This window comes from Silurus meridionalis, chromosome 28, assembly GCF_014805685.1.
Source record: "Silurus meridionalis isolate SWU-2019-XX chromosome 28, ASM1480568v1, whole genome shotgun sequence".
Lineage (NCBI taxonomy): Eukaryota > Metazoa > Chordata > Actinopteri > Siluriformes > Siluridae > Silurus > Silurus meridionalis.
The window spans coordinates 6,310,538-6,336,973 of record NC_060911.1 but is presented as its reverse complement, the minus strand read 5'-3'; the positions used below and the strand labels follow the sequence as shown (position 1 = coordinate 6,336,973).

Sequence of the window (26,436 nt, the reverse complement as noted above, 5' to 3'; positions counted from 1 at the left end):
TGTGCAATGCTTTTGTTTTTCTTGTTTAATTGAAGCATGTGAACTTTGACCCTGTTAATCGGTTAAATCCAGCTTCTGGCAAAGACAACTGTTTAAACACTGTATTTGGAGGTATGGAAAAAGAAAGACACCTAACAGTTGACAGAAATGATAAAATGGGAAACAGATTATGAGAGATGGGAGCCATGATGGATGTCAATACTGTTCTGATGGTGTTCATGGCGCTGTGTAAGAATGCTGATTGTGCTTTAGCAGGTAAAAGGTCATATGACCTACTGATAAATTCTGTCTTTTTAGTCCTCACTTGAGTCTTATGGTCAGTCAAAAACATTCAGTCTCTTAGATTCCTATGTTGTTACCACATGTGTGTGTGCAAACTACTGAAAATCCCATAGCGGACTTAGTCCCTCTTTGCTGTCATAATAATCTCTACACTTCTAGGCAGCAGACTTTAGAGCTTTACTGAGGGCTGAGGTACTAATTATATTAGTCATGTACAAATATCAGGAGGAGGCCTGGTGCATACAGTGTCAGTTCGTGCCACAACTTTGTGTGTATGAACATATTAGATTTTACTACTTCCTGTTGTAAATATATAATATAATAGATATATATAAATGTATAATATAATAATCGATAATGTTAATACTGGCATTGTATGCATAGCTTTCACATTAAAATATTGATCCTACTGAACAAGCAAGTTTAATATTTACTTAGCATGAACAGGAACTATTTCTTCCAATATCTTAAGAAGTTCCCAGGAGTATTCAGTGCTTCTTGGGTACTTTCCCATCACTCTGTAGGCAGATCATATAATGCAGCACTCCATCACTCTCGTTCTTGAAATAGCTCTTACATAATCTAGAGGTGTGTTTACAATTTATATTCCTACAAATTGCAAATAAGATGAGATGGCATGTTGCTGCAGAATGCTGTGGTAAATGATGGTAAAGTGTGTGCTCAAGAAAGAGAAAAAACTTTTTTTTTTACGTAAAAACCGTGACACTAGCAAACCACCCACACACCATCACACCTCCTCCTCCATGCTTCACAGTGGAAACCACATGTTCAAAAACCATCCGGCCCAACCAAGTCTTTTCTGCTTGTTGTTCTTCCAAAGTGCTGGTTTTGCAGTCTCCTCTGAACAGCGGATGTTAAAATATGTCTGCCACTTAAACTCTAAGAAGCATTTATGCAAACTAGCAGTTTCTGAGACTAATTCAAATAATCCTCTGCAGCAGAGGTAGCTCTTGTTTTTTTTATTATTATTATTATTATTGATTCTGATAGAATGTCATGTCAATAAAGTTGACATCAAAGATAAATGTTGGACAATCTAGAATATAACACAAATTCTGGGTTGTTTATTCCATATGTAAATAATATATGTATATTCTTCTGCAGTGTTTTTTTTATTATTATTTTCAGCATTATACATTCATAGTGAAGAATGTATAATGCTGAAAATAATTTAAAAAACACTGCAGGAGAATATACATATATAATTTATTTTATTTATTTGTTTATTTATTAAGTCACATGTGCTCCTCCGTCGGAATATTTGTGTATTATTTATTTATTTATTTATTTATTTATTTATTTATTCTAGCGCGTGCGGCTCTCGGCTCGAGCGGCGGCGCCAGTTCTTTTGAAACGAGATCCGCGCGCGCGCCGTTCCGCGGAAGCCGCAGCTGTTCGGGAGCCATGAGCGGAGGAAGATGACGGATTCGTCGGTCGCGGAAGGACACGTTAAAGTCAGAGACGGCAAAAAGGCGAGTCGGCTTTTTTATTTACAGTGAAGATAATATTTTTCAAAAAAGGAAACAGAGACTTTTTTCAGTATTTTGTGTTGCGAGTTTATTATTATTATTTTTATTATTAAAATTTGTTTTGTTTATGTTCTACAGTGGAAAACTCGGTGGGTAGTTCTCCGTAAGCCTTCACCGGTGGCGGGTATGTAAGAATTAAATCTGATACTGCGGCCCTAGTTAGAAATAAAACCCTTTCAACTTAAAGAAAAATAAATTAGATAGATAGATAGATAGATAGATAGATAGATAGATAGATAGATAGATAGATAGATAGATAGATAGATAGATAGAGAGAGAGAGAGAGAGAGAGAGAGAGAGAGAAATTGTACTTTCATATACTTTTTACTTTCATATAATAATACAGCTGACATACTACAATGTGTGTGTGTGTGTGTGTGTGTGTGTTTGTTTTCATATCTTGGTTGGTACCCCACGTGGACATCAAACTCTTCAGGTCCTCACAATTTTTTTGTTATTACATTTTTTTAGACATATACATATATGTCAGTAGTTCTTCAGAAGTTCTTCTTGTACCCCACAATATAATGTCAGAGCCAGTAGAATGTGTGTGTGTGTGTGTGTGTGTGTGTGATATAAGTGTTTCAGTTTGTTTCCATGCTTCCTTCTGCAGGACTTTTGAGTTAGCATTAAGTTATATATTCAGCAGATATCCTTTGACCACTTGCTTATATCATGTTCCCCATTCACAACTTTGGCTCTCCCAGTTTAGCTCACCATGTGTTGAATTACATTTCAAGACGCAGCCGTTGTGCGTTCGAAAATGTTTGGTACGATACCAAGAACCTGTTAGAACCCAGAACGGTCATATTTTTTTCCTGCACAATACTGATCAGATGATGATGTTCTTGTCACTTGGCATGTAAAACTTGGCTTTAGGTCAAACCCAATTCATGACTCCTGCTCTAAGGAGTCATGAATTGGATTTGACCTTAAGCCAGGTTTTCATAGAGCTAGACCCATCATACTAAACATCTCAACACCCACTCTCTAACTCATGGATGCTCAGATCCCAGCACTCACCGCTTTGCATCGTGCACATTAACAATGTCAATTACATCAGGGGTTTTAGATTCTCCTGATATTTCTCTGTAGTTCATCATCAAGCCTTTTATGTGGTACAGTTTATATTGATATTTCACTGCCAGTGAGGATCATCAGAAAATAGCGTTTTATTCAATTTGGTAATGCTGCGGACAATTGAGAATAAAATTATTTATTCTTACGTATGTATGTATATAGATAAATAAAATAATAGAAATAGGCAATTTCTTTTGAATATTGAAAAGGTACATAATGAACTGTGAATTTTGTGTACCGTTAAACTCATCACCCATAATTTATATATATATATATATATACTGTATATATACAAAGTTATAAAATTATAAATAAAAAATTCACAGTTTGGTATGTACCTCCGTCAGTTTTTAAGTCACAGTTAGGTTCAATTTTGGTATAGTTCATCATAATTAACATTTGTGAACTTCAACCGTTTACATTGTTGAACCATTTTAAATCAAATGAATTTAAATAATTTTTATTATATTGTTCAATCGAAGTAAAACATTTAATTGGCAGAAATTCAGAAGCCTAAATCAAAGAAAAAGTTACTATTAAATAGTTTACATTTGTTAGACCCCAGTTGGGTAATACAGATGTTGTGCAAAGAGGAGAATAAACAAACTTGCAGTCCGCCACTTAATACGTTTCTATATAACACTAATAGGTTACATACTACATAGAGTCAAGCAACTTTATTTGTGAGGTTTTACACATTCGTTGTTCAGCTGTGTTCAGCACAGCAGGTGTGAGCTAAATTCATTAACCTGGGTTGCCCGGATTCCGCAAAAATCTTCAATACCAACCATACAAGAGGCATAAATGTAACTCTAAAACCTTGTTAGTAAGCAACATTCATTCAAGTAGTTTGTACAGATTAATATCTGACTTAACCCCTTGGAGTTTGATGCATAACTTGGTTGCATGTGAATGAGTGTGTATGAATGTGTGTAGAGGTCACACTTTCTACAAGTGTAGATGTTGTGACAATTGTCCATGGTCTATATAATGGTCAATCCTTAGTGAACTGGTGTGGATGAGAGAACAGACAGTGATGTTTTGACAGTTGCTTCATTTACTAGGACTGGGAACAAAAGGGACACATATCACCTGTCTTATTTAGACAAATAATACCAACTCATGTTTCTCTCAGGTCTCTGTCAAATCAGGTCATGTCCAGGTGCTTTATTCGCATTAAAGGTACATGTATATTACAAAAGCTTTTTTTTTTTTTTTTATTTCCTTTCTCTGTCACAGACTGCCTTGTGTTGTTGGTGTCTAAGGAGCGTGGCGTCAAGGAGAGGAGCAGCGTGGTTTTAGAACACATCTGTGGTCTGGAGGCTGGAGGGGGCACCGAAGGAGTCGCCTACGCTCTGACAATCCTCAGTCTGAATCAGATAGTTCAACTGGGATTTGATAGTAAGGAGGCCCTACTGGCCTGGGACCTTCGACTTCGCTACTACTTAGGGGAAGGTAAGTATGACTATGCGCTGGAACTAATGTGCATTTTCACTGATCAGATGGCATTTAGTCACAAAACAAAATAGCATTTTAAGACTGCAATAGATAAAAAAATATGTAGTTTTTGAATAAAAGGTAGGTGCATAATGATAATATTCCATATAAAGCTAAATACCGTAAATATATATCATACCGTAACAAATACATTAACCGGCAACTTAAATAAGAACATCTCCAGCCTATTCATCTACTTATACAATCAGCTATTCACGAGGCAGTGGAGCAATATATACATGACTTGCTGCTGCTCTAAAGATTCCCAAGTCCAGAGTGGCCTTCATAATTCTCAGAAAGAAAAACAAGATTCTCTGGTTTGATGAAACCATGGTTGAACAGTTTGGCCTCAATTCTAAACATAATGTCTGAAGGAAATCAGCACCACTCAAGGAGAAAAAAATATTTATTGAGAAGCAGTCCTGTGGGTGGACACACATTGTTGATGAGACCAGGTGATGTTTGTCCATTACTCCTGTCCAGGATTGGTGAACCCGTACCCAGTCTTGCCTCAGAATTCTGTTCTTTGCTTGAAGACTCTCTTGTAACCATCCTCATGATTAGATATGTTGTGCATTCTGAGATGCTTTTCTGTCCACAATGGGTGATAGTGGTTACACTAGTCATTCTCCTTTGACCTCTCTGTTCTGTGTTCTGTAGTTTCTGATTCCATTTAAATCTGATGCTCAAACAATGCATTTTGTGAATCTTGCGCATATAAACTCTAAGGAGTTTCTAAAAATCCTCAAACCTGCTAGTTTGGCATTTCTCCTCGTTCTGTTGTTTGATGGGAACTGACCTATATCTCTTGACCTGTATCTGCTTGATTGTATGCATTGTGCTAAATTCACATGAATGGATAATTGCATGAAGAACGGGAGCAGAACAGATGTTCCCAGTGAAATAGTTTCATTTGTATTTTCATGTGTATCCACAGCTTTAAGTAACTACAGGCTTACATAGTTTCACACTTTGATGATTCAAAGCTAGCTAATTCTGGAAATAACTAGTCTCTGGTTGTCATTTATAGGAGTGGAAAGCGAAAACAAGTGCAGAAAATTCAAATAAAGGACAAACTATTAAGACAAAGACCATATTTATAACCTAAACGTAGAATAAGGATAACAACGACAATCAGGGATTGACAAACGAAAGATGTTCAATAAACTGTTGAATTTTTATAAAGTGAGACTTTTGGCAACATCACAGCTGCAAAAACAAGTGATTTGGTGCAGCAGCAAATAGGAAGTGTCTCCTGCAATAATCCTGACACTAGTGCAGTTATTTTTGTTTGTGGACAGACTCTGTTTATAATCATACGTGACTTTCACACATATGATTATGTGAATGTAATATGGATGTAATACTAAATTGACTTGCATTTATACATGATCGAAAGTTACCGAAACACCATTCAACATGTGATTCTAGTCAGTGCATTCAGCTTATTGATCACATTGCTCGTCTAATAGTTTCATTGTATGTCCATTACCCATTTATAGTTATATGAGGAAAATGCTAAATATCAGTGTACTCATCTTATATTACCAACATTACACATTATTATATGTGTGTATGTATGTGTGTGATTTATTTTTTATTTTAATATTTTTGATTTATTTATTTTTTTGTCAAAGTTGCAGAAATAAGTTTCTCTAAAAGGTTTTTTAAAAGAAATAATCAATCTTGCGGCGTTCTCCTTTTTTAGGAGGTTTGACCATTTTACGATTTTCACTGATTTTTTTATGTGTAACTAGTCAACGTAAAACTTAACTACAACAACATGGCTGAAGCCTCTGAAGCCATTCTCTTTATTAGTAAATTGAAAACCCATCTGGTTCAGGAACATTGTATTTTTAGTGGGCATGCCATAAATAAAAAGGTACACATGGTATACATAAATGTAAAACAAATTCTCTAGTTAAATATCTTTGCAGCAGCTATTCTTGGCATATAATCTATGGCATTACAAAATGATACCCCTAATGGCATCTGGCGTTTTGCAATTTTAGGTGGACCTGTTGCACTTGGACAGCAGACTGTTGGCTTGTTTTCGTCTTTTAACTTTGAGCATTCTACTCATTCAGCTTGGTGTCTTTGTCGCAAATGCTGTAATAAAATTGTGGTGCTGATAGTACCGGACCGACTTTCAGCATATTTTGCATTCGACAAAAGTATCTAAATGATTCAATTGGTGCAATGACAATGTATCTGATTGGATGTTTGTGTCAACATTTTTAGAAAATATTGCGATACTTCAATTTAAGAAAAAATTTAAACTGTAAACCGTAAATTCAAATTCTTTAAAAAAATTTAAAAAAAAACCTGCTTAGCCCGAAGGAGACTGATTCAGTATTGTTTTTAATAACCGCACAGCTCTGAAACATTTACAAAATCTTGAAAATGATCATGAAACAAATACAAATAGACAAAGATATAGTAGTGTTTGAGCTCAGAGGTGCCCTGAAGTGATACAAAGAAGTCTGTTAAATGCAAGGCTTTCATGTGCATTCCAGTCATTAGCCTCATAAATCTAACCAGCAAATAAACCAATGTGACCTGTGTGTGTGTGTGTGTGTGTGTGTGTGTGTGTGTGTGTGTGTGTGTGTGTATATGTGTGTGTATATGTGTGTGTAGATGGGGATTTGCAGTTACTATACTTGGGGGGGCTGGCACAGCATGCTGTGAAGTCACCTGCTTGCTGTCATTGTGTGTGTGTGTGTGTGTGTGTGTGTGTGTGTGTGTGTGTGTGTGTGTGTGTGTGTGTGTGTGTGTCTTGAACTTTGACCCCTATGCTTCATTGTTTTGATTTGTGGCCCTTCATGAATCTGTATTCAACTCTGTGCTGACAGCTTCAACCAACCCCACATTCCTTCAGCAAGTTCCCCTCAATGTCCATAACCTTATAGTGTAACACCCAAGTTATTTTACACACATCTCCTGGAGATTCCCTCGATAGACTGGATCCTCGTCTCAGTTGCTCATGTACTATGCCTGACGTAAAGTCCCAATTTTGCTGTTGCAGACAATAATTGCATACAAACAAGTTGAGTTGTCTTTAAACACATACAGCATTTCAATGTGGCAAAAGACAGCAGATAAAGTGTAGCAATATTAATGAACACGCATAAAAACAATGAATAGGAGGATGTTACAGGGCTAGAGGTCGACCCATTTTTTTGAGGATTTTACCGAAACCTGAAAAAACGCACTTGCCGTTAATCATTTGATCAAGTGGTTTTAAAATGTATACTAAAATAAGACTCTATAAATCCCCTAGAGGCTGCTTTGTTAATAACAGCAGACCAGAAGCTGGAAAAACTATCGGTATGGAAACAGAAAAAAATATTCACATCATTTATAGCTTTGTTTATTTACCCTAATCTTCTACCCAAGACCAGATAATGTTAATTGATAACATAAGCAAAATTAAGGTCTGTTGTAATTTTTCTTAAATAATCTTAAATGAAGGACACTTTTCTGTTATTGCATGTACTATAGAGGTTTGGTAAGATTTAATTGTGATCATCTTGCACAGTATGACAAGTAATAATGCTGAGATTATTAATAGGCTTTAGAAAAATTGATCATGGTATCTAACCACCTAATGTAAGCAGTTTACTTGAGCACAAAGACAAATATTAGTACTTTACTACTTCAGAAGGTCACAGGAAGTTGCCTTGAGATCTGGCTAATAATAATCAATATAGTTCGATTCAGTTTTAAAGAGATTAGTAGGTTATGTATATGAATTTATATGTTAGTGTTTTTTAAGTTTATACCTTATTAGTTTATCCCTAATAAGCAAGTCAGTGGTTACAGGGGCAAAGGAAAACTCCCTGAGATGATATGAGGGAGAAACCTTGAGAGGAACACATTATCATCAGGGGGGCACTAAAAGTCCATTCCTTTTAGTTCCATCATTGCTGAGTCTGTAAATGCAGAACTGTTCATGCAAATTACAGTCCTAAGCTATTTCAACACAAGTTAAAGGCAAATGTACCAATGTAACTCACTATTCTCCCAGACTATACTGCAGTACCTTAGCCATGCGTCATCGTTTGTGCCATTACAAGCTGCTAAAAAGGCAAGAAAACATGAATCAGTTTTCTTCCAAAGCTTTAAAAGGCATTGTTTATAATTAAGGGCTTTCATGTTTATTCTTACAAAGTACATTTGCAAGGAAAAAAAATCCTCAGAACTACAAGACACTAAGACAAAACACCTGCAAGCAATCAAAGTTCTGCGTGTTATCACACTGATGCAGGTGTTACCCATTACTGATTGGACCAGTGCCCTTATTGTGAAGTGTGTTTTAAAGGGATTGATAAATACCCCAAACCCATCTGTTCTGCACATGGGCTCTGAGTAATTTGGCTTCACCTCACTGAGCAGTTTGTGTGTGTGTGTGTGTGTGTGTGTGTGTGTGTGTGTGTTGAAACAAATCTCAGCATGTGTACAAGTGCCATTTGATTTAATGAGAATTCTTGGGTCTGTGTGTTTAAGATAGTTTACGTCATTTGTAGAAACTTCTGTTTAAATTTTAGCAACCTTTATATTTATACGATATGGCCAAATGGACACCTGACCATTAAACCCATACATGCTTTTTTGTCCAGTCCAGATTTATCATCTTTTATAAAAGAATTTTCATTCTTCTGAAAAGGCAGTCCACTAGATTTTTGAATTCTGTCTGCAGGAATTTGTCTATTCAGCTACAAGAGCATTAGTGCGGTCACTCAGTTATGTAGTATGAGGAGGCCTGATGCGCAGTCAGCATTCCATTTCATCCCAAAGGTTTTCACTGGGGTTGAGGTCAGGGCTTCGTGCAGGCTACTTGAGGTCTGATGATGACTTTTCCTGCTAATCAATTTACCCATGGAATCCATTTACAGATGATGGAGAATGAAATATAGGAAACATACTAAATCTTATCATTTATATTTAGTTATTTACTGCATGAAGTAGATTGAAAGACTATTTCAGTCCTAAGGGCATAAACAATATACAAACAATTAGTAAAAATAAAGCAATATATATAAATATATATATACAAAAGTAAAAACATAAATATATACAGCTGCTAATTCAAAGACAAGTAAACAAGTTGGTAACTGCTATTTATACACCTTCCCCTGTTAAGATCCATGTTAAGATCCAGAGTTATGTAACATCTGTCGATCTGCAAAAGTAATATTGATATATTGCCTCATTTGCTGTTTGACATCTATGCAATCAAATACAGAACATTGTTATTTGCAAGCTGCAAATGAAAAAGCCATCTAATGACTTTTTTTAATGTTCAGTCCATCAGCTCAGTCACATTTGATAAAGAATGAATTAGATTTGTGGAAGCAGTAGCCGAAAATGTTTTCATATAAGAGACTAAAGTGCTGCTGCATCGTGCTCTCTTAAGATTAAATTCCTAGCTAAGATACTATGAGCATGCAGTCGATTTGATCTCTTGGAATAAAGGAAACGTTACTGTAACAGCGGACGTGTGAACGTGCGCAGGCTTGTTTCCTCCGGCTTTCCATTCACAAACTGATGGTGCTGTTACTTACCGTGAAGAAAAAGCCTGATATGTTGCTGAGAGACATTTAAACAAAAAGGTTGCATTAAAAAATTAGGGGATGCCATTAAAGATCACATTTTCAGGATGAATTTTTCTCCTAATTTATGTATTTCCTCTCTCTCTCTCTTTCTCTCTCTCTCTCTCTCTCTCTTTTACAGTACACAGTTTTAAGGTGACAGTCCTGCCTGGGACTAAGCTAGAATCTGGTCTGGCTACACTTCATTTGTGCAACAATCTGCTCGTCATTGCTAGGGACAACCCCCCTGTTATCAGCGGCCAGTGGAACCTCCTGGACCTGCGAAGATACGGCCCTGTCCGCAATGGCTTTGTGTTTGAGGGTGGCACTCGCTGTGGTTTCTGTAAGTGTTTGCTTGTGCCATCCTTTTGGTTTCTGCAGTTTTCTAGCGTAATCCTTGTAAGGGTTGTGTCTATACAATCACCAAATGCATAGAGTAAGCAAAACAATGCAGCCACTGATCAGCCATAATCTTATGGCCACCTGCCTAATATCGGGTTGGTCCCCCTGTTGCTGTCAAAACAGTCCTGTTCCATCGAGCATTTAAAGCATGAACTTTTTTAGCAATTTGATAATTGTCATAATTTGAGCTTGTCTGTTGGATCGGACCACATGGACCAGCCTTCGCTTCTCACGTGCATCAATGAGTCTCAAATATCTACATTTGCCCATTCGTCCTGCTTCTAACACATTAACTTTGAGGACAAAATGTTCACTTGCTGCCTAATAGAGTACAGTATACCCCACTGTTAATGAAGAGATAATTAGTGTTATTCATCGCTCATAATGTTATAATATCATAATGTTACGCCTGGTCGGTGTATATTGTGTATTTTTTGTTTAACCATGCGACATTTGCCCATATATAAAACACTAATATGGGTTTGTCTGTTCTAATGCAGGTATTATTAATCATTTGAAAGCGTATCAAAAACTTTTTGACTTGATTTTTTCGATGTGTAATGAGTCACTGATAATGTCTGTGCACAATTGTGTGGTACGCTGCATATGCGGCACCGCTGTCCTTTGTTAAACCTCTTGACACGCGGTCAGCCCATACAGTGCCAACTTTTCATCACCTGTAAGATGAGTGAGAGCATTTGACATGTTTCACATGCTGCAATTAACAGCAGAAATGTTTGGCAATTTTTGACCTTGTGGGGACATTTGACACTGAACTTTTTTTAGTGAAGGTTTAGGTGTAGACACAAAATGATTAGCTGCTGTATTAATTGTGTCAGTGGGGGTTTTCCGCTCATGAAAAAAGTAAGAGAAATATGTGTGTGTTGGTGGTGGAGTGTCTTCAGTCTGGGTGGTCTTGCTGTGGGTCTCCCTGCTGATCACCAGCCTGGACAGGTCACACAAATCCATCACACTTGCGGGTAAATCCAAACACATATCCGCCCACACAGGGTAGTAACCTGCCACCTGTCAATCAAGTGTGGTTTTTCTACTTGTTCACATGAGAGAAGCAGCAATAAATGTTGTTGTCACATTAAAAAATATAAAGAAAACTGTTTATTATAATATCATTTATAATGGAATCTAAGGGGTAGGTGTTAAAGGTTTGTGTGTGTGTGTGTGTGTGTGTGTGTGTGTGTGTGTGTGTGTGTGTGTGTGTGTAGGGGCTGGAGTGTTCTTCGTATCCTGTGCTGAAGGGGAACAGATCAGTTTTCTGTTTGACTGCATTGTGCGAGGCATCTCCCCATCCAGAAGCCCTTTTGGAATTAAACCGCTTCTACCAGGTGTGAACGTGTGTGTGTGTGTGTGTGTGTGTGTGTGTGTGTGTGTGAGATTATTTGATATAATACTGGCATGTTAATAGATATGACTGCTCATTAGTTGCATTATATTACATTACATTACATTACATTACAATGATGTTAAATTACTTTAGTACTTAGTACACTGTAGCCAGCATGCAGTTTAGATGCTCATTGTGCATGTTCCATTTGAGTCCAAATTTGAGCTCTTGCTGCTTTCATTATCATTTGTGTAACAGTAGAGGTAATGGGTCATCACATTTTTTTTCAGTTAGCTCATTAGAGGCTAACAAGCATGCACCAGTTAACGAAGCTTTGTGGGTATTCCAGTTCTCACCCTGTGCACTAGCCTGATCATCTCTGAGCTCATCAACTATTCTTACACTCAGACAGAATAAATAGTGAGCGACAAGAAGGTAAGACGGAGGCTAAAGTCACTTCAGAGCCTCTAACACATTTAATCACTCGTACACAATCTTCATTTCCTCCCCCTTTTTTTCCATCCCTCTTATTTTCTTACACCAGCCACTCTGCATTTTCTGCAATAAGAGAAACTCTGTTTATGCAGTCATAGACTACAAATGAAATATACCTCAGCCAAAGATGCATTGGCCGTGCATATTTTACAGATAATTCTCCATAGATTCAAAATGTGTTGGCTTAGTCATATGGCAAATAAATATATTTTCCAAAGTTTACTAAAAGTTGGTTTAATATGCCTTTTTAGCAATTATGTTAAAAGACCAAGTTTCCCTCTGTCTGTGTTGTTATTTGGCTGCATGCCATCATCCCACATGCCAGGCCTATTAATAGTAGTTAAATGCTAGACAAACTCTGAGGCGTTTGCCTCACCACCCCTCCCTCTACATTTATTTTTACTGGCCCTGCAATACAAAAATACACTGCAAGAGGGCAGCATTTCATATTTAAACTTCATCGATACACTATTTCTCAATACAGTAATGTAGAAAAGTGTATAACAGATAACAATGTGAATATTGTATTGCATATTTTTTATTGAATTTATGCTACATTAACAGTGCATACTATATATCAACAGTAATCTGCAAAACTATGAAAATAAGACTGTTTTTTGTGGCATCTCAGTGTCATCGATTGCATGCTGGTTTTTGATAATCTGAATATGTGGCAAAGATCATGGTAAGCAGCATACGTCTGAGCATGCAGACATACAGAGCTGTTAAATGTTCAATATTCAATATTCAATATTTTTCAAATCCAATATTTTTATCACTTAAAAAAAAGTCTGGGTTCAAACAAATGGTTCCATGCTTTAAGTTTTTTATTACTTCTAACAGTGTTGGTTTATGTTAAGCACTGCAGCAGTTCTATAATAGTTTGCCTTTTGTTGCAGCAAAATGAAATGCTCAGAGGTTAATCATCAAGTATTTTCTTTGTTTGTTAACTTCTAAAACTGCAGATGTTTACAGTATCACAAGCTCAGCTTAGTGTATCCAAATATACACGGCTTGAGATCCCTGTTGAATTTTCCCATCTGCGTGATTCTCAGAGCCCAGTGCCAGTGCAGCATCAGCAGAAGAGCGACTGAACCAAGAAGCTGAAGAGTTAGAGAAGAGAATAAGCCTGCTTTCTCATAACACAGGTGCTAGTTTTTTCTACATTTTGAAATCAGGAAAAGAGACTTGTGTTACGGTTATTCTTCATTCAATCTTATTCTCTTTTTCTGTGATTTTGTGGTAGCATCCACCTCCAGTTTCAGTTCTTCAGTAGCTGGAGATGACCACAGCATTTCCGGGTCCTCTGACTCTGAAACCAGCCACTCAGATTCCAGTATTGGCAGCCGCCTCACTCTGTGGGTGGAACCGGGTGCCACTACATCACCTGAGTCCACTAGACCCGCCTCTCATGGAGAGGAGAAACTACCCATTAATCCGGCCATTGTGCCCAGACTGGCATCAAAACCCAATCTTTCACGTAGGCTTCAGGAAATCGGACGACAGAGCTCCTCAGACAGCGGCATTGCCACAGGAAGCCACTCATCCTATTCTGGGAGCTTTTCTTCCTACACAGGCAGCCTAGACCCAGGGAGCCCCAGAGAGGAGTACGGCACTCTGCTCAGCCTACCGCCATTCTCTAGTCCTGAAAAGCATCGGTGTACCTGTCCAGTCAGCCACACTCATGAGTACCAAGTTCCATCATCACTACGCTACCTGTATGACACACCGCGTAGTCTTCTTGAAGAGGCCAAAGAGCAGAAAGAAGCTGCATCAAGCGAACAGACTGAGGAAACAGTTAAAGTGCAGACCGAAGCCTCAGCTGCTGCATGCTCTGTTCCTGAATCTTCCAAAGATTTGGGGGCTCAGGGTTCATCCAGCCTAGACACACACACTGACTGCCTGATTTGCTGTCCCCATCTGATATCCTCCAGAATGCTCTTTACCACCTGCCCCATCTGTGGTGGCTTAAAGGTACACAACCATGACACAAACAGGACTCAAAGTAAATTGTCTTAGCAATTAGTGGTTTAAAGTAATGTGAGCCAGTATTTTTTAATATCAAAACACAACATAAGTCATTTAGATCCTAATTAAAAATATTTACTTTAGAAAGCTGCTGTTTTTTGTGTAAATTTGTACTAATTACTGTCTAGCCAGGTAATTTCAGGATCCAAATAATCACAGTCGGTTTAATTATTTTGCACCCTAAAATTTGTATTTTTACTGTATTCAGGATCTATCGAATAGTCTACACTAAAAAGTCTTGCTGAATTGGTGAATAAAACAATAAAAGCAGAAGAAAAGCAATAAAATTGGCTTCATCTGTAAACTTGAGGTTCGTCATACTTGAGAATTTAGAAGAAAGTACCTCAGCTGACTGGTACTGCAAATCTCTTTTTTCAGATAATCTTCGTAACTGGGGGGGTAAAAACAGCCCGTGTGTGAGAATCGCACCACTGTTTCAAAGAAGATCAAAGACCGCTGCTATTTATTATGTGCACATAAATGTATCAAACCTTGAGCAAAAACATTTGAGCAAAAAATGGTCTTAGAAGAAACTTCCAAACCAGATCATATTTCCTCTGAACTATGTGGTTCCTTTCTCACCTCTACAGTACATGCTGTACATTGTGGATCAGTTATGCAAAACTGATCCGGTGAGCAGTGTATATTGATTTGCACCCAGTATTTCCAGGATAGGCTTCGGATCATCTGTGACCCTGACCAGATTTAAGTGAAAACTGAAAATGTAATTACATTGATTAAATAGCTCTGTTTGCTTAATTATAACTTGCTAGATCCCAATTAATTATATATTTAATTCAAAACAAACTACACAATGTAAGTGATGGAGCATTATGAGCAGCTCAGGGTCGAGCAGATACTGGTGTCCTGTTGCATGTAGAGAGGCTTATTCAGTGGCACTTCAGCAATTCTGTTATGCAAGGACAGGACATTAGGACCTGGATACACTTTTGAGATTTCATCCACAGGATCTGCATTGTATGCCAAGTTAATCCTCAGCGATTTGTGTTATATGTCCATCCTGTAGGATAACATCAAGATGTCTACTTTGAAAACCTGACTACAGATATACAGTAGGCTGGTAACATTTCAAACGTAGGCAAATATGCTCTTTCTTGAGCACTTTTTCAGTAATATTTTCTAGAGAAATAGAAGACTATGATGTCGGTGGATTCCAGTCTCATAGATGTAAAAGACACCACTAGATTGAAAAATGATTTAATATCGCTCAGACACATGAGCTGCTAAAGGATACAGTTGAAGGTACATCATAAGCACATTTGAAGTAGAAGATATAAGAATCTTTGAACAAATTCTGACAGTTCTAGTCTAAAGAGAAATGAGTGGTATAGCAATTATAGCACCAAACACTCATTTATCCTCTCTTACTTTACTCTCTCTCTCTCCCTCTCTTTTGAAGAACATTCACTCGACACAGTTTGCTGTGTGCTTTGTGTCTTCATTTGTGTCCCTCACTTTCATTTTGATATTCAAACGGAATATCGTGATAACTAGAAAAACATTTTAATAGTCGGTTTAAAAAAATACAGTTTATTAAATGGCAAAACATTTACAGCATTTCCTTTACCTAATAGTTCTTTAAACAGTCTTGGCTAGTGTCAAGCAAATGAGGCTCTCAGACTCTCAGTGTGTGTGTGTGTGTGTGTGATGGGCAAAGTAAATAATGCAGCTTTTATCAATAGGTTAAAAAAAATGCTCAATGACTTACAAGCACATTTCTGCAAATAGCTTCACCACTCACTTCCCACACTGCATATTTCCATCAAATGCCTTCACAATGCAGTCCAACAAAATGATAATAAAATTCATTGTCAACAATTTTTATATATATATAAAAGGCCAGATTTGACCTCTATGACGAGAATTAAAGATTTTAAAGGTATACTACAAAATTCATCTAATCTTTATTTACCTAAACGCTAAACAGGCATTTGACCTCGTATTGAGAAGACAGAAAAAACATTAGGTAAGGGCTCACTTATGATGAAAATGAATAGGAAGATGTAGTTTTACAATAAAAATTGTTCTATAAAATGTGTTTTTGTATATAAATCTCTTGTGTTTCCTGTTGACGAATTTGATGATTATTGTTCTTGAACAGAGAGCACCCTTACCTCAGGCAGGAGCTTCACTGCAGCCCGGAGTGCCAGGTAGGACATTAAGCATGCTAAACAGCCATGAACAGCTGCACTCTAAAGCTTGTGTAATTTAATTAGGTTGTGCTCAAGCACATTAAGGACTATTCAGCACAGTATAATTCTGTACTTTTGTTTAATAGGTAGGCTACATTTAAAAGCACATTGTAGAATCAATCACAATCAAGGCACCTGCTATCCATTTCACTGAGAACTCTGATAACTGATACTATACGCCAACACTTGACAATGCAAATAAATGATGCTGTGTTTCACTAAACTTTTGAGGTAACCCTTTCCAATTCCTATGAAATGAACATTATGCCTCACAATTTCGTGCTTGGATGTTTAATTAGTTAGTTTATTAGGTATATCTATCTTGCATTAGACGTTTTATTTGGGAGACCTGGAATAAGGAAATCATTTGCAGACATAGCATTGAGAGAATCAGTCCTCCAATAGAATAACTATACATTAGGTTGTCAAATATTAGGTGAACACTGATTAATTAGTAGAGAAATGGGTCCAGTTACATACACCTCACTGTTTTAAGACATTTTGACATCTTATCTCTTTTTTTAAATATTAAGTACATCTGAAATGTAAACGGTTACATTCTTAATCTCAGGAATTAATTTGCAGAACAATGATTTTAAGTAGTTTGCTTTGTAGTACATGTAAGACAGCAGGTAAGTAAAAACCCTTTAAAAGTCCCGTTCTCAGAACATCAGATGTTACTTCAGCAGGTGGAAAATCAACCGCCGTCATTGAAGCAACAGCTCATGGCCCCAATCTGGAGTGGAATCCACAAATACATTTCTCAACACACAACCAGTCATCCCCAAGTTCAGGGACCAACAACAAGCTGAAAAAAGGAAGCCCTAAGAACTATATAGACATTCTGTCTAATCTGTTAGGACATTATTCTCCAGGAAGGACAAAGACGGTGTCAATTATACCAAGCCTGGATGATCCAGTAGGGATTTGTTGTTCTTCAGGGAAAAATGGCCTGGGATCAGCTCAATTTGGATCATATATCCCAATGGCCTCAGCATTAGCATCACCTCAGTGTCTTGCATCTTCCCAAGATTCCTTCAGCACTCCTTCACACCATAGTTCACGCTCAACAATCTATGAGAACTGCCTACAATGTAGAAAAGGTCAGGATGGCTGCATGCTTCCCAGGAATGTTCCTTCAGGAATTAGTAGCTTGATTCACCAGTCTGGATGGAAGAGCACTGGTGGGGAGGATTACTTTTCTTTTCTCCAGGACCCGAGTGCTGGTTCGTGGGAATTAAGCTCAGAGAACCCTTCTGTGGAAGAACCTGCTCATCTCCCTACACTCACTTCTCAATCACCCTTACAGCTCAGTAATGAAGAAACTGAAATGGGAGGTAAGGGATCAACCAAGAACCTCAGCTAAACCCAAAGTGGGCACTCTTCTAATCTAACCAAAGACAATAAAAAAGCACTCACTCCTTATTTGTATTGCTTTTGAAGGTCTTTCCTGAACATTTTTCTTCTCTTTTGTGTTATTTCTCCCTGACAAAGTAATAAAACGCCTTTTCCTCTTGCTGGGCACGTGCCCTCTTCCTTTCTCGTCTTGTTTTCCTTCTTTTATGCCTGCTGCTTCCACCCCCTCACCACCCCACCCTACTCTCTTTCATTGATCCTTTTCTTGTACTTCCTGTTTAGAGGGAATCTCTGGCTTCTGACAAACTTTAAAACTGTGGTTTTTATTTTTTTATTATTATTTTAAAGTGTGGTAAGCTCAGGTTTGAGTAATGGGGTTTGAGTCACAGACTGCTAGACAAATGGTCCTACTACATTTAGACAGAAGGCTTAGCTGACTCTCTAGCATAGATCTCAACTTGAATTCTTGAGGCAAGAGTAAGTTCATAGAGTTTAAGATAGATACGACATAGACAAAAAGATCATCTTAAACGTGCATTTATAAGATACACTATATTAAGCATCGCATTCCACATTTAGTCCCAATTTGCTGTTATAATTACCTCCACTCTTCTGGGAAGATGTTGCACTAGATTTTGAAGCGTGCTTTTGGAGATTTGTGTTCATCAGCCACAAGGTTAGTAAAGTCAGGTACTGATGTAGGTGAGGTGAAGAGGCCTGGGGCGCAGTCAGCGTTCCAATTCATCTCAAAGGTGTTTAGTAGGGTTGAGATCAGGACTCTGTTGCAGGCCACTTAAGATCTTCCTCTCCAAAGCATGTAAATCATATCTTTAAGGAGCTTACTTTGTGTACAGGGGCATTGCCATGCTGGAACAGGTTTGGGTTCAAAGGTTCGAGTGAACAAAAAATCTTAGGCATCCTATACAATTGTGTGGCTCCAAAGTGAAGCGTTTCAATACTTTTGTTCATTTAGTGTGTATGGATTGATCAACATCACCGCAAAATACATGAGTCTGATAATCACTACATGTTGGCCACAACCGATCTCATAATCCATAGGACCAAAAATTATATATGATTTTAATTTGAAGTCATATTGATAATTCCAGATGCTGCTCAGGTTATAGTGATTCCCAGATAGTATTCACTGGCTCATGTTCATGTGCATGCATAATATCAAGATTGTCCAACAAATTAGATTTTTTTTTTCCTGTACAGATAAGAAGCAGAGAAGTCATGCAGAGAGAGGGAGAATGGATCCCACCTATGAGATCATGGAGGGCCAAACCACAGACAGGAGCTCAGAGGTTCAGCACTGAATGATTTTAAGCAGGCTGTGATAGAGAGAGAGAGAGAGAGAGAGAGCGAGCAAGGGAATAAAAATTATATTTGTCATATCTTAAGTATGTAAGCTAGTTAGAACTTATGATAAGCTCAGTGTACTGAACAGAGTGTGTTGTGTAAGAGATTGGACAAAGACATTTCACACCCTCCTACAAGACAATCATAAAGAAAAAAGCCTCTCATACTGGCACATTTTTTTTTCCCTTTCTTTTTTCTCTCTTTCTAAAAAAAAAAGCTTAATGAACACAGCATTTCTGACTACACCAAAATAAATCTCTCATATAAACTATATACATAAGAACGATTTATATATTACAAATGGGTTTCCGTGGACGTCTTATTTTATTGGAATTACTATTTAGCGATTTGGTCAAACTATTTTCTATCTGGTATATTTTTACATACGTCATTGTTACAGCCTTCTTGCTTCTATATAATTTTAAATGTCTTAAATACATTAGCGAACGATATTTTCCGTCTGGTGACATTTGTGTCTTTCTTTTTAGTCAGATGAGAAGGGCAGATATGAGCTGATGGGTAGCTCTGGGCAGTGGAGGAGCACGGATGATCCTGAAGGTGAGCACCCACAGGTTTCTTCTTGCACTGAAAAACAATGTTGTTTTGTCAGTACACCTGTTTATCTAATGCATACATTTTGTTTAAGGTGCACTGTTCCACAAATGTGTAGACTACAGTAAGATTTTCAGCTCATAAGATAAGATATACCTTTATTCGTCCCACAGTAGGGAAATTTCTTTGTTACAGCAGCAAGAAAAAAATAAAAAATAAATGCAAATATATAAAAGAATATAAAAGAAAAATTTGCATCACTTGGATAGTTTGACTCAAACCATGGTGCCTTTTACCAAAGCAACTAGTGCAAGAACAAGGAGGTCTCAGTCTGATTCTATTGCAAACTTTCTTGATTTGAGTAAGGAGAAACCTGCATCAACTCAACATCAGGAAATTCAGTTTTTTTTAATATGAGGTGCTAATTTGCAAACTTAGCCGAAGGACAGAAATGCGTTTTTTATAATCATTAAATAATTTATTTAGCACTGGTGCTGTGTTTCTCTGCCCACTTGGCGAAGGACCAATTTCTCACTGAATCAGACTTACCAAAGGAAGATGTAAAATGTAGAAATCTTTTAAAGACTACAATATTCAGGGGAATTGGATCGAGTTAATGTCTGGTATGGCTCCTGAGGCACATTTCCCTATTAGGATTTTGAACATTTAAATGCCAAAATCTGTGCACTTTGTGACAAGTCTAATCGTGAGGATATGGCTAACAGCTTTCAATCGAACCTTGCATCATCTTAACTAGCAAGCTTACACATGCTGCAAGGGGAGGGCTTTCTCGCTGTTTGGGAGGAAAGCTTTTCATTCAAACCTGAGTTTTTTGCCAAATAACATTTATCTAAAAAATAAAAATAATAATTACAGCAAATGGCATTTTCAGCTTTAAGATTTGAAACTCTGAAAATTCAGTTACTGCTCAGTAACCCTGAGTCACTACAAACAATCAGCTTGAATGAAAGATAGTTGATCTGTTGAACACCGGAGATCTACATCATCAATGTCTTGCTAACAATCATTGTCACTGTATCTTTGTATTCCCTATTGTTGCTATTTATTATTTATAATAAATATTATTTATTTAGAAATAAAGGTCCCTTCGCTGCCAGAATTATTATTTTTATATATATCTTATGTAAAGCAGCAAAATCCAAAGTTTGTGTTTTTATTTATTTATTTTTTTTTTTATTTCTGTAAAAGTGACACTGGACAGGGAATCCTTAATGTTGCTTGGCCCAGATTTATATTCCCTCTCCCACTCGTCATGCTGACTTTATCAGTGCAGATATATTGGTTTTAATATGAGAAAAATAAGTATTTCACTTTTCACCTCAGTGCATTTCATAGACACCATATTTAAGGCTAATTTTTTTAAGTGTTTCTGTAAAGAGCTATCGTTTAACAGGTCAGTTGTTGATTCTGTCTGTTTAACTGAGATGAGATGAAAACAGTTGCATCATAAACCAGACTGTATTTTTGCTTGAGGGATTTATTAGACTTTGATTGGGTCTCTGGCTGTAAACTTTTAGTGATTGACCCCTCAGACCAATTTTCTTGAAGGCTTCACTCTGTTTCCCCGTTGCTTTCAGTTCCAAATTGCTCTATAAGTGACCCTGTTTGAAATGATTCATTGCATATTGCCATTAGTCATAAACGTACTTCAGCCGACAATCCTTATTTGTTTACACCAGCATGCCAGCTATTTCTCTCTCATCTTCTACTTTGGCTCCACTATCTATTACCTTTAAAAATGGAATGACTTAAAGCTAAAAGTATTTATACATACATGTCTCAGGAAAATGCTACGTTCTTTCTACCACCTGTGGTTTGTTTTCTATTTAACCAAAGGAAGAATGGAAATGTGGATGGGTACAAATGTTACTACTTCGCTCATGGTGTTAATAACACTTAGTATGAGTCCAATGTTCATCCTGAGCTTTAGCCACCTTTCTCACAGCATGATTTAACCCCTCCCTTCTTACGCCATTGTTTGTCTGTTGTTTCCTGAAAAGTCTTCGCGAGACAAACTATATCTGCACGACAATACAGAAATATGTAAAAAGATGGATCCTTTTATTCTGGACAGAAAGATTTTTGTGTGTGTGTGTGTGTGTGTGTGTGTGTGTGTGTGTGTGTGTGTGTGTGTGTGTGAGAGTGTTTGTAAGAGAGCAAGCAGGGGGCAGAAGCTAAAGGGTAATATGTGGAACATACAATTCCATTCTGTGAGGTTTAGAGAGCTATTTTGCCATTTAAATGTCCTGTCTCAAACTTCCAAATAGCATTACTAAGATCAATTCCTCTGTGTGGGGAGGTGAGTGATTGCCAGTCATAATATTTTACAGGGTTATCAATACAGACATACAGTATATGTGTGTGGTGCAATAACAGTATAAGGACCTAAAAACGGTCATAAAGAGATCTGCCTACCTCCCAATTGTGTCAGTAGTCGGCGCCCACATGCCAACTGAGCCACCATACAGAGAAATAAATATTTATGCAGAGAGAAAGAGAAGAAAAACAATTTCTTGCCTTCATGTCAAGTGTTCTAATTTTTTTTATTTTTGACAGTACAAACTTAATTTTTTATAGTTTAGTTTATATTACATTTAAATCTTGAAAATGTTAGATAAGGGGTGTCAAATACAGGTGCATCTCAATAAATTAGAAAAGTTTATTTATTTCAGTCATTCAATTCAAAATGTGAAACTCATATATATGATATGTGATAACACTGATTTGTTTTAATGTTGATAATTATGGCTTACAGATGATGAAAACCCAAAACTCATTAAAACATTATTATTATTATTATTATTATTATTATTATTATTATTATTATTATGTAAATAAATTGAAAGATTCAAAGAATAAAATGAGTCTCTGTTATTGATAAAATAACTAATAATGTGTATTTTTTCTTAGATAATAAAATCAAGTATAAGTAAAGTACACTTTGTTTGAATTTGTTTGTTTATTAATTAATTTAATTATTCATTCATGTTTTTTGATTAACATTTAAATTAGGTAATTATGAAATCTAGAAAAATAAAAACATGAATAGAAACCCATTTAATTCAAGTGACCTTTCGGTCATTTAGGTTTGAAACAGTAATTAAATAACAACTATAAAAACCTATACGCAGTCTGACAGTACAGTAGTTGTCATCGAGCTCTATTATTATCACGTCACTGGAAAACGATCAATATCTGTCTTGTGGTGCACAATAGTCATGAATGGCAGTCAGTTCCAATCTGTGTGTGAGGTGGAAGTAATCAGCCACATCACACTTTAACTCTGTATGGTTGAGGGCACCTGCCTTAGCTGATGCATCAAGATTATTTTGTCTTTGATCTTTTTATTGATTTCTCTGCTGATAGACTATCATCTCTTATTACAATGACCACTCGGTATTCTCGCTTCAGGAAGTATAAAACCTGAAGGCTAAAAAGGGTCAATTTGTCAATTTCCAGTTAAAAGGTTATTACCAAGTAAATGCAGGCCAGATGTGTGATTGCAGTATAATATATTATTAACATACTATGAAGCTAAAGGTCCTTTAAAAGAATTTAAACTCTTTCCAGATGGCTCAGGGGTGAGTGAAAGACCGAAAGGAGGAGTGACATATGTAAATATTCCCATCAGCCCAGCGTCCAAAAAGCAAATGCACTATATGGAGCTGGAGCTGCAGGAGCTCAGCGGCACTATTCGAGGTTAGAACACACAACGTTTGACCTGTAGGAGATTGTTATAGCTAACACAAATATATAAGAGGGAAAGATAGCTGATTTTCTTTGTGTGTTATAAGATAATATAGGTCCATCTTTGAAATATCTGGCTCAAAAGACTGCACCCAACACCCTACAAAGAAAAAGAAATATGCATTCAAAATTCAAAAACAAATTCTGAATTTGTTACAGGGGTCTGTGTGGTTCATTTAAGTATGTTCTAGACAATAAAACTACAACCCCGGGCTCTTATGCAGCACGATTTTATTCTTATTGTTTTTTAATTTCAGATTGTACATAATTTAGGCTGTACTGCATGATTTACCTGGACTGGGATTTCTGCAGAACAGAAACAGCAGTCACATGACCTGTTGCTAAAATGTTTATATTTGGAAGTGACATTTACCTCAAGTTTATTCACGACTCACAATCTTATTAGAAGAATTAATCTAAATGATACATTTTCCATTATTACACTGACAAACTGAAAATGATGAATTCTAATAGCTACCTGCATTTATAGGAAACAGGGCACTAAAAGTTCACATCTGGGTTAAAAAAAAAAAAAAAAAACAGCATTAATGTTAACAGCCTACTATAGCAAAATAATAATGTAATTTTGCTGTGTCCAAAAAAATGTAGATTTATACCATCACCACGTCTCTGCATCAGACCAAGAACCTCTCCGGCTCATAGTTTTAGTGCAGTCTCATTCAAATGGTTCAGGAGCTTAGAAGTTGAAATGTGCACATTAGTGATGCAATAACCCAAAAAGCTGGCTCATGCAAGTCTTTCCTCTTTATAACATGTGAAGTGCCTACTAAATACAGCATGAGAGTAGGGTTTTAACCAGGATTGAAAAGTGCTCCATATTCTCAAGGGCTCTCCTTCTACACCCAAAAGCATTGCTGGAATCGATTTATCTGTAATCTTATTCCTCACATTTGTTGCCTTGGCTACTGGCAGAGAGGAGTGAAGCACAATGCTGTACTACCCGTCTCTGTCACACTAAGGGATCATTATTAGCTCATGTGAGAAAGGTTAATTTATTGCAACACTGATAAGACAATTTTTTTATGCAATTGTATAACCAGGACTAAGAGTTCCTTCACTAATAGACCTGTCTGGGGAAGAACAGAGTGTATGAAGGATCTAGAAAATTGGAATTACTAATTAGGAGTGCTAATTAGAAGTAGTCCAAAGGGGTTACAACAACAAAAAGTCATAATTCAATTCATATTCCCAAAAAAATAAATACATTGAAAAGGTCTACTTCCTTTTATTATTATGATGATGATGATGATGACTTAGTAGTCATTTAGCAAGAAACAAGGCTTTTTAGTTGAGTGTGACCCATGTGCCTATTAGCCTTAGTGAAAGAGGCAAGGCTACTGTACCTGGCAGTTTTGGTGAAAGAGGCATGGCTTAGGTGCCGGTCAGTTCTATTGAATAATTCAGAGCTTCTGTAAATGGTATTTTTTTCAGTGAGAGAAGCGTGGCCCACGTACTTGTCAGTTTTAGTTAAAAAAAGGTATGACCTGTGTGCCAGTTAGTCTCAGTAAAGTTGTGACCTGTGCCAATCTCAGTGACAGAGGCATGGCTTGTGTATCTGTTTATTATGCACATCGAAATAGGAATTGCTTTTGTGTCCATTCCAGTCGAAGCTATTTTCAAATTTACATTTAAATCAAACACGTTTCCCGAATATTTAAATATTATGATAAAATTATTCATTAATCACATGGTTAAATCAAATTTTTTTGTCTACAGGAAAAGGTGCCACAAAATATGCACAAATTGACATCACTGCAACAGAGACTGCACACCGAGTGGGTACCCAGCATGCATTGGGGCGGGAGGCAGGACTTCAGAAACTGGAACAATGGAAAAAAGGAGGGGCACCGCAGTGACGACATCATTTCTCACCGAAATCATAATACCAATAATGCCATTGCTGTTCCTCATGATAACAGCGATAAGAAGAAAAAGAGAAATGTGTGTGGAACTGTATGGACTGTTAGCGCCATGCTAATTCTTCATATTACTGAGTCGGACGCCATACAGAGTCACTATACTGACTCCCAGAGTCATAAGCCAAGTTAAACTAAACGAGTGGCATACATGCGAGAAAAACCGACTGAACCGAGGCAGCCGAAAGTCCAGTTTTATTAGCTGGTGTTGTGTATCTATGAGTCTGTGATCATGTGGGTTTTGTTGTGTGGGTGTGTTTGTGTGGGTGGGTGTGAGTGTGATAATTTGAGCATTAGAGCTGTGAGGACAGACCGTGTGAACGTGGTCGATAATAGATGAGTCACCACACGCTCAGCTGCCTGCAGCAACATGTCTCCTATTAATTTGCTTTAATATTTATCCTTAATCAGTTTCACTCACTATTATTCCTAAATCAAGTAGTGCATATTTCTGACCACACATCAGAGCTGCAACACTGTTTACTGTGCTGGATAGATCCATATGAGGCGAGGCAGTGTGCTCAGTGTAAAAGGTAACACCTGCATTCTTTTTGCTATTTTCCTGTTCATGAAAATAGCAACAATATTTTGAATCACACCCACAAGTGCCAGTGCTGCAATCTTATTCCTTATTTTTTTGTATTCAAGGCTATGAAAATTGGCCGTGCATTTTTTTTTTTGAATGACTGACAAGAAATTGTGCATATACAATGATGGGCATTATTAAATATTAAGATAAATTTAACTGGCTTTCAAATTATTTATATTCTTTTTTTGTTGTTGTTGTTTTGATAGATCAATTAAAAATTAGCATTTGCATTTTTGGTAGCATTTGCTGTGTATTTTTTTTACTCATTTTTACTTTGCTCTATTTTGCATTGCTTTCAATCTTTTACATCGTGATCGAAGAACAGATGTCGACCCAGAATGCTAATGAGAATATGAATGAAAGCATTAATGTTTCTCACCCTTATTCCTTGT

At 37.0% G+C, this 26,436-nt stretch overlaps 1 protein-coding gene across 5 annotated transcripts; it reads left to right on the top strand.

The window, feature by feature from the left end:
• The first annotated feature begins 1,643 nt into the window (after nucleotides 1-1,643).
• LOC124381554 (protein Dok-7-like) lies at nucleotides 1,644-26,200 on the top strand. Of its 5 annotated transcripts, XM_046843296.1 has the most exons (13): nucleotides 1,644-1,775; nucleotides 1,911-1,956; nucleotides 4,152-4,367; nucleotides 10,143-10,343; nucleotides 11,626-11,745; nucleotides 13,295-13,387; nucleotides 13,486-14,213; nucleotides 16,390-16,438; nucleotides 17,167-17,817; nucleotides 19,055-19,143; nucleotides 19,687-19,756; nucleotides 23,342-23,470; nucleotides 25,256-26,200. In XM_046843296.1, exons 1-13 carry the CDS (start codon nucleotides 1,722-1,724, stop codon nucleotides 25,393-25,395), a joined length of 2,586 nt encoding a protein of 861 aa, XP_046699252.1. In that variant the 5' UTR covers nucleotides 1,644-1,721; the 3' UTR covers nucleotides 25,396-26,200. The 5 variants fall into 5 exon arrangements, with proteins under 5 accessions (XP_046699252.1, XP_046699256.1, XP_046699254.1 ...); XM_046843300.1 differs by lacking the exon at nucleotides 17,167-17,817; XM_046843298.1 differs by lacking the exon at nucleotides 23,342-23,470.
• The last annotated feature ends 236 nt before the right edge of the window (nucleotides 26,201-26,436 follow it).

Bases quoted from the DNA above. Each gene is read 5' to 3' on its own strand.
- LOC124381554 (XM_046843296.1), top strand. From the start codon at position 1,722: ATGACGGATTCGTCGGTCGCGGAAGGACACGTTAAAGTCAGAGACGGC. The intron at 11,746-13,294 runs GTGTGAACGTGT...CGTGATTCTCAG, and splicing joins AATTAAACCGCTTCTACCAG to AGCCCAGTGCCAGTGCAGCA. The intron at 17,818-19,054 runs GTAAGGGATCAA...TTTCCTGTACAG, and splicing joins TGAAGAAACTGAAATGGGAG to ATAAGAAGCAGAGAAGTCAT.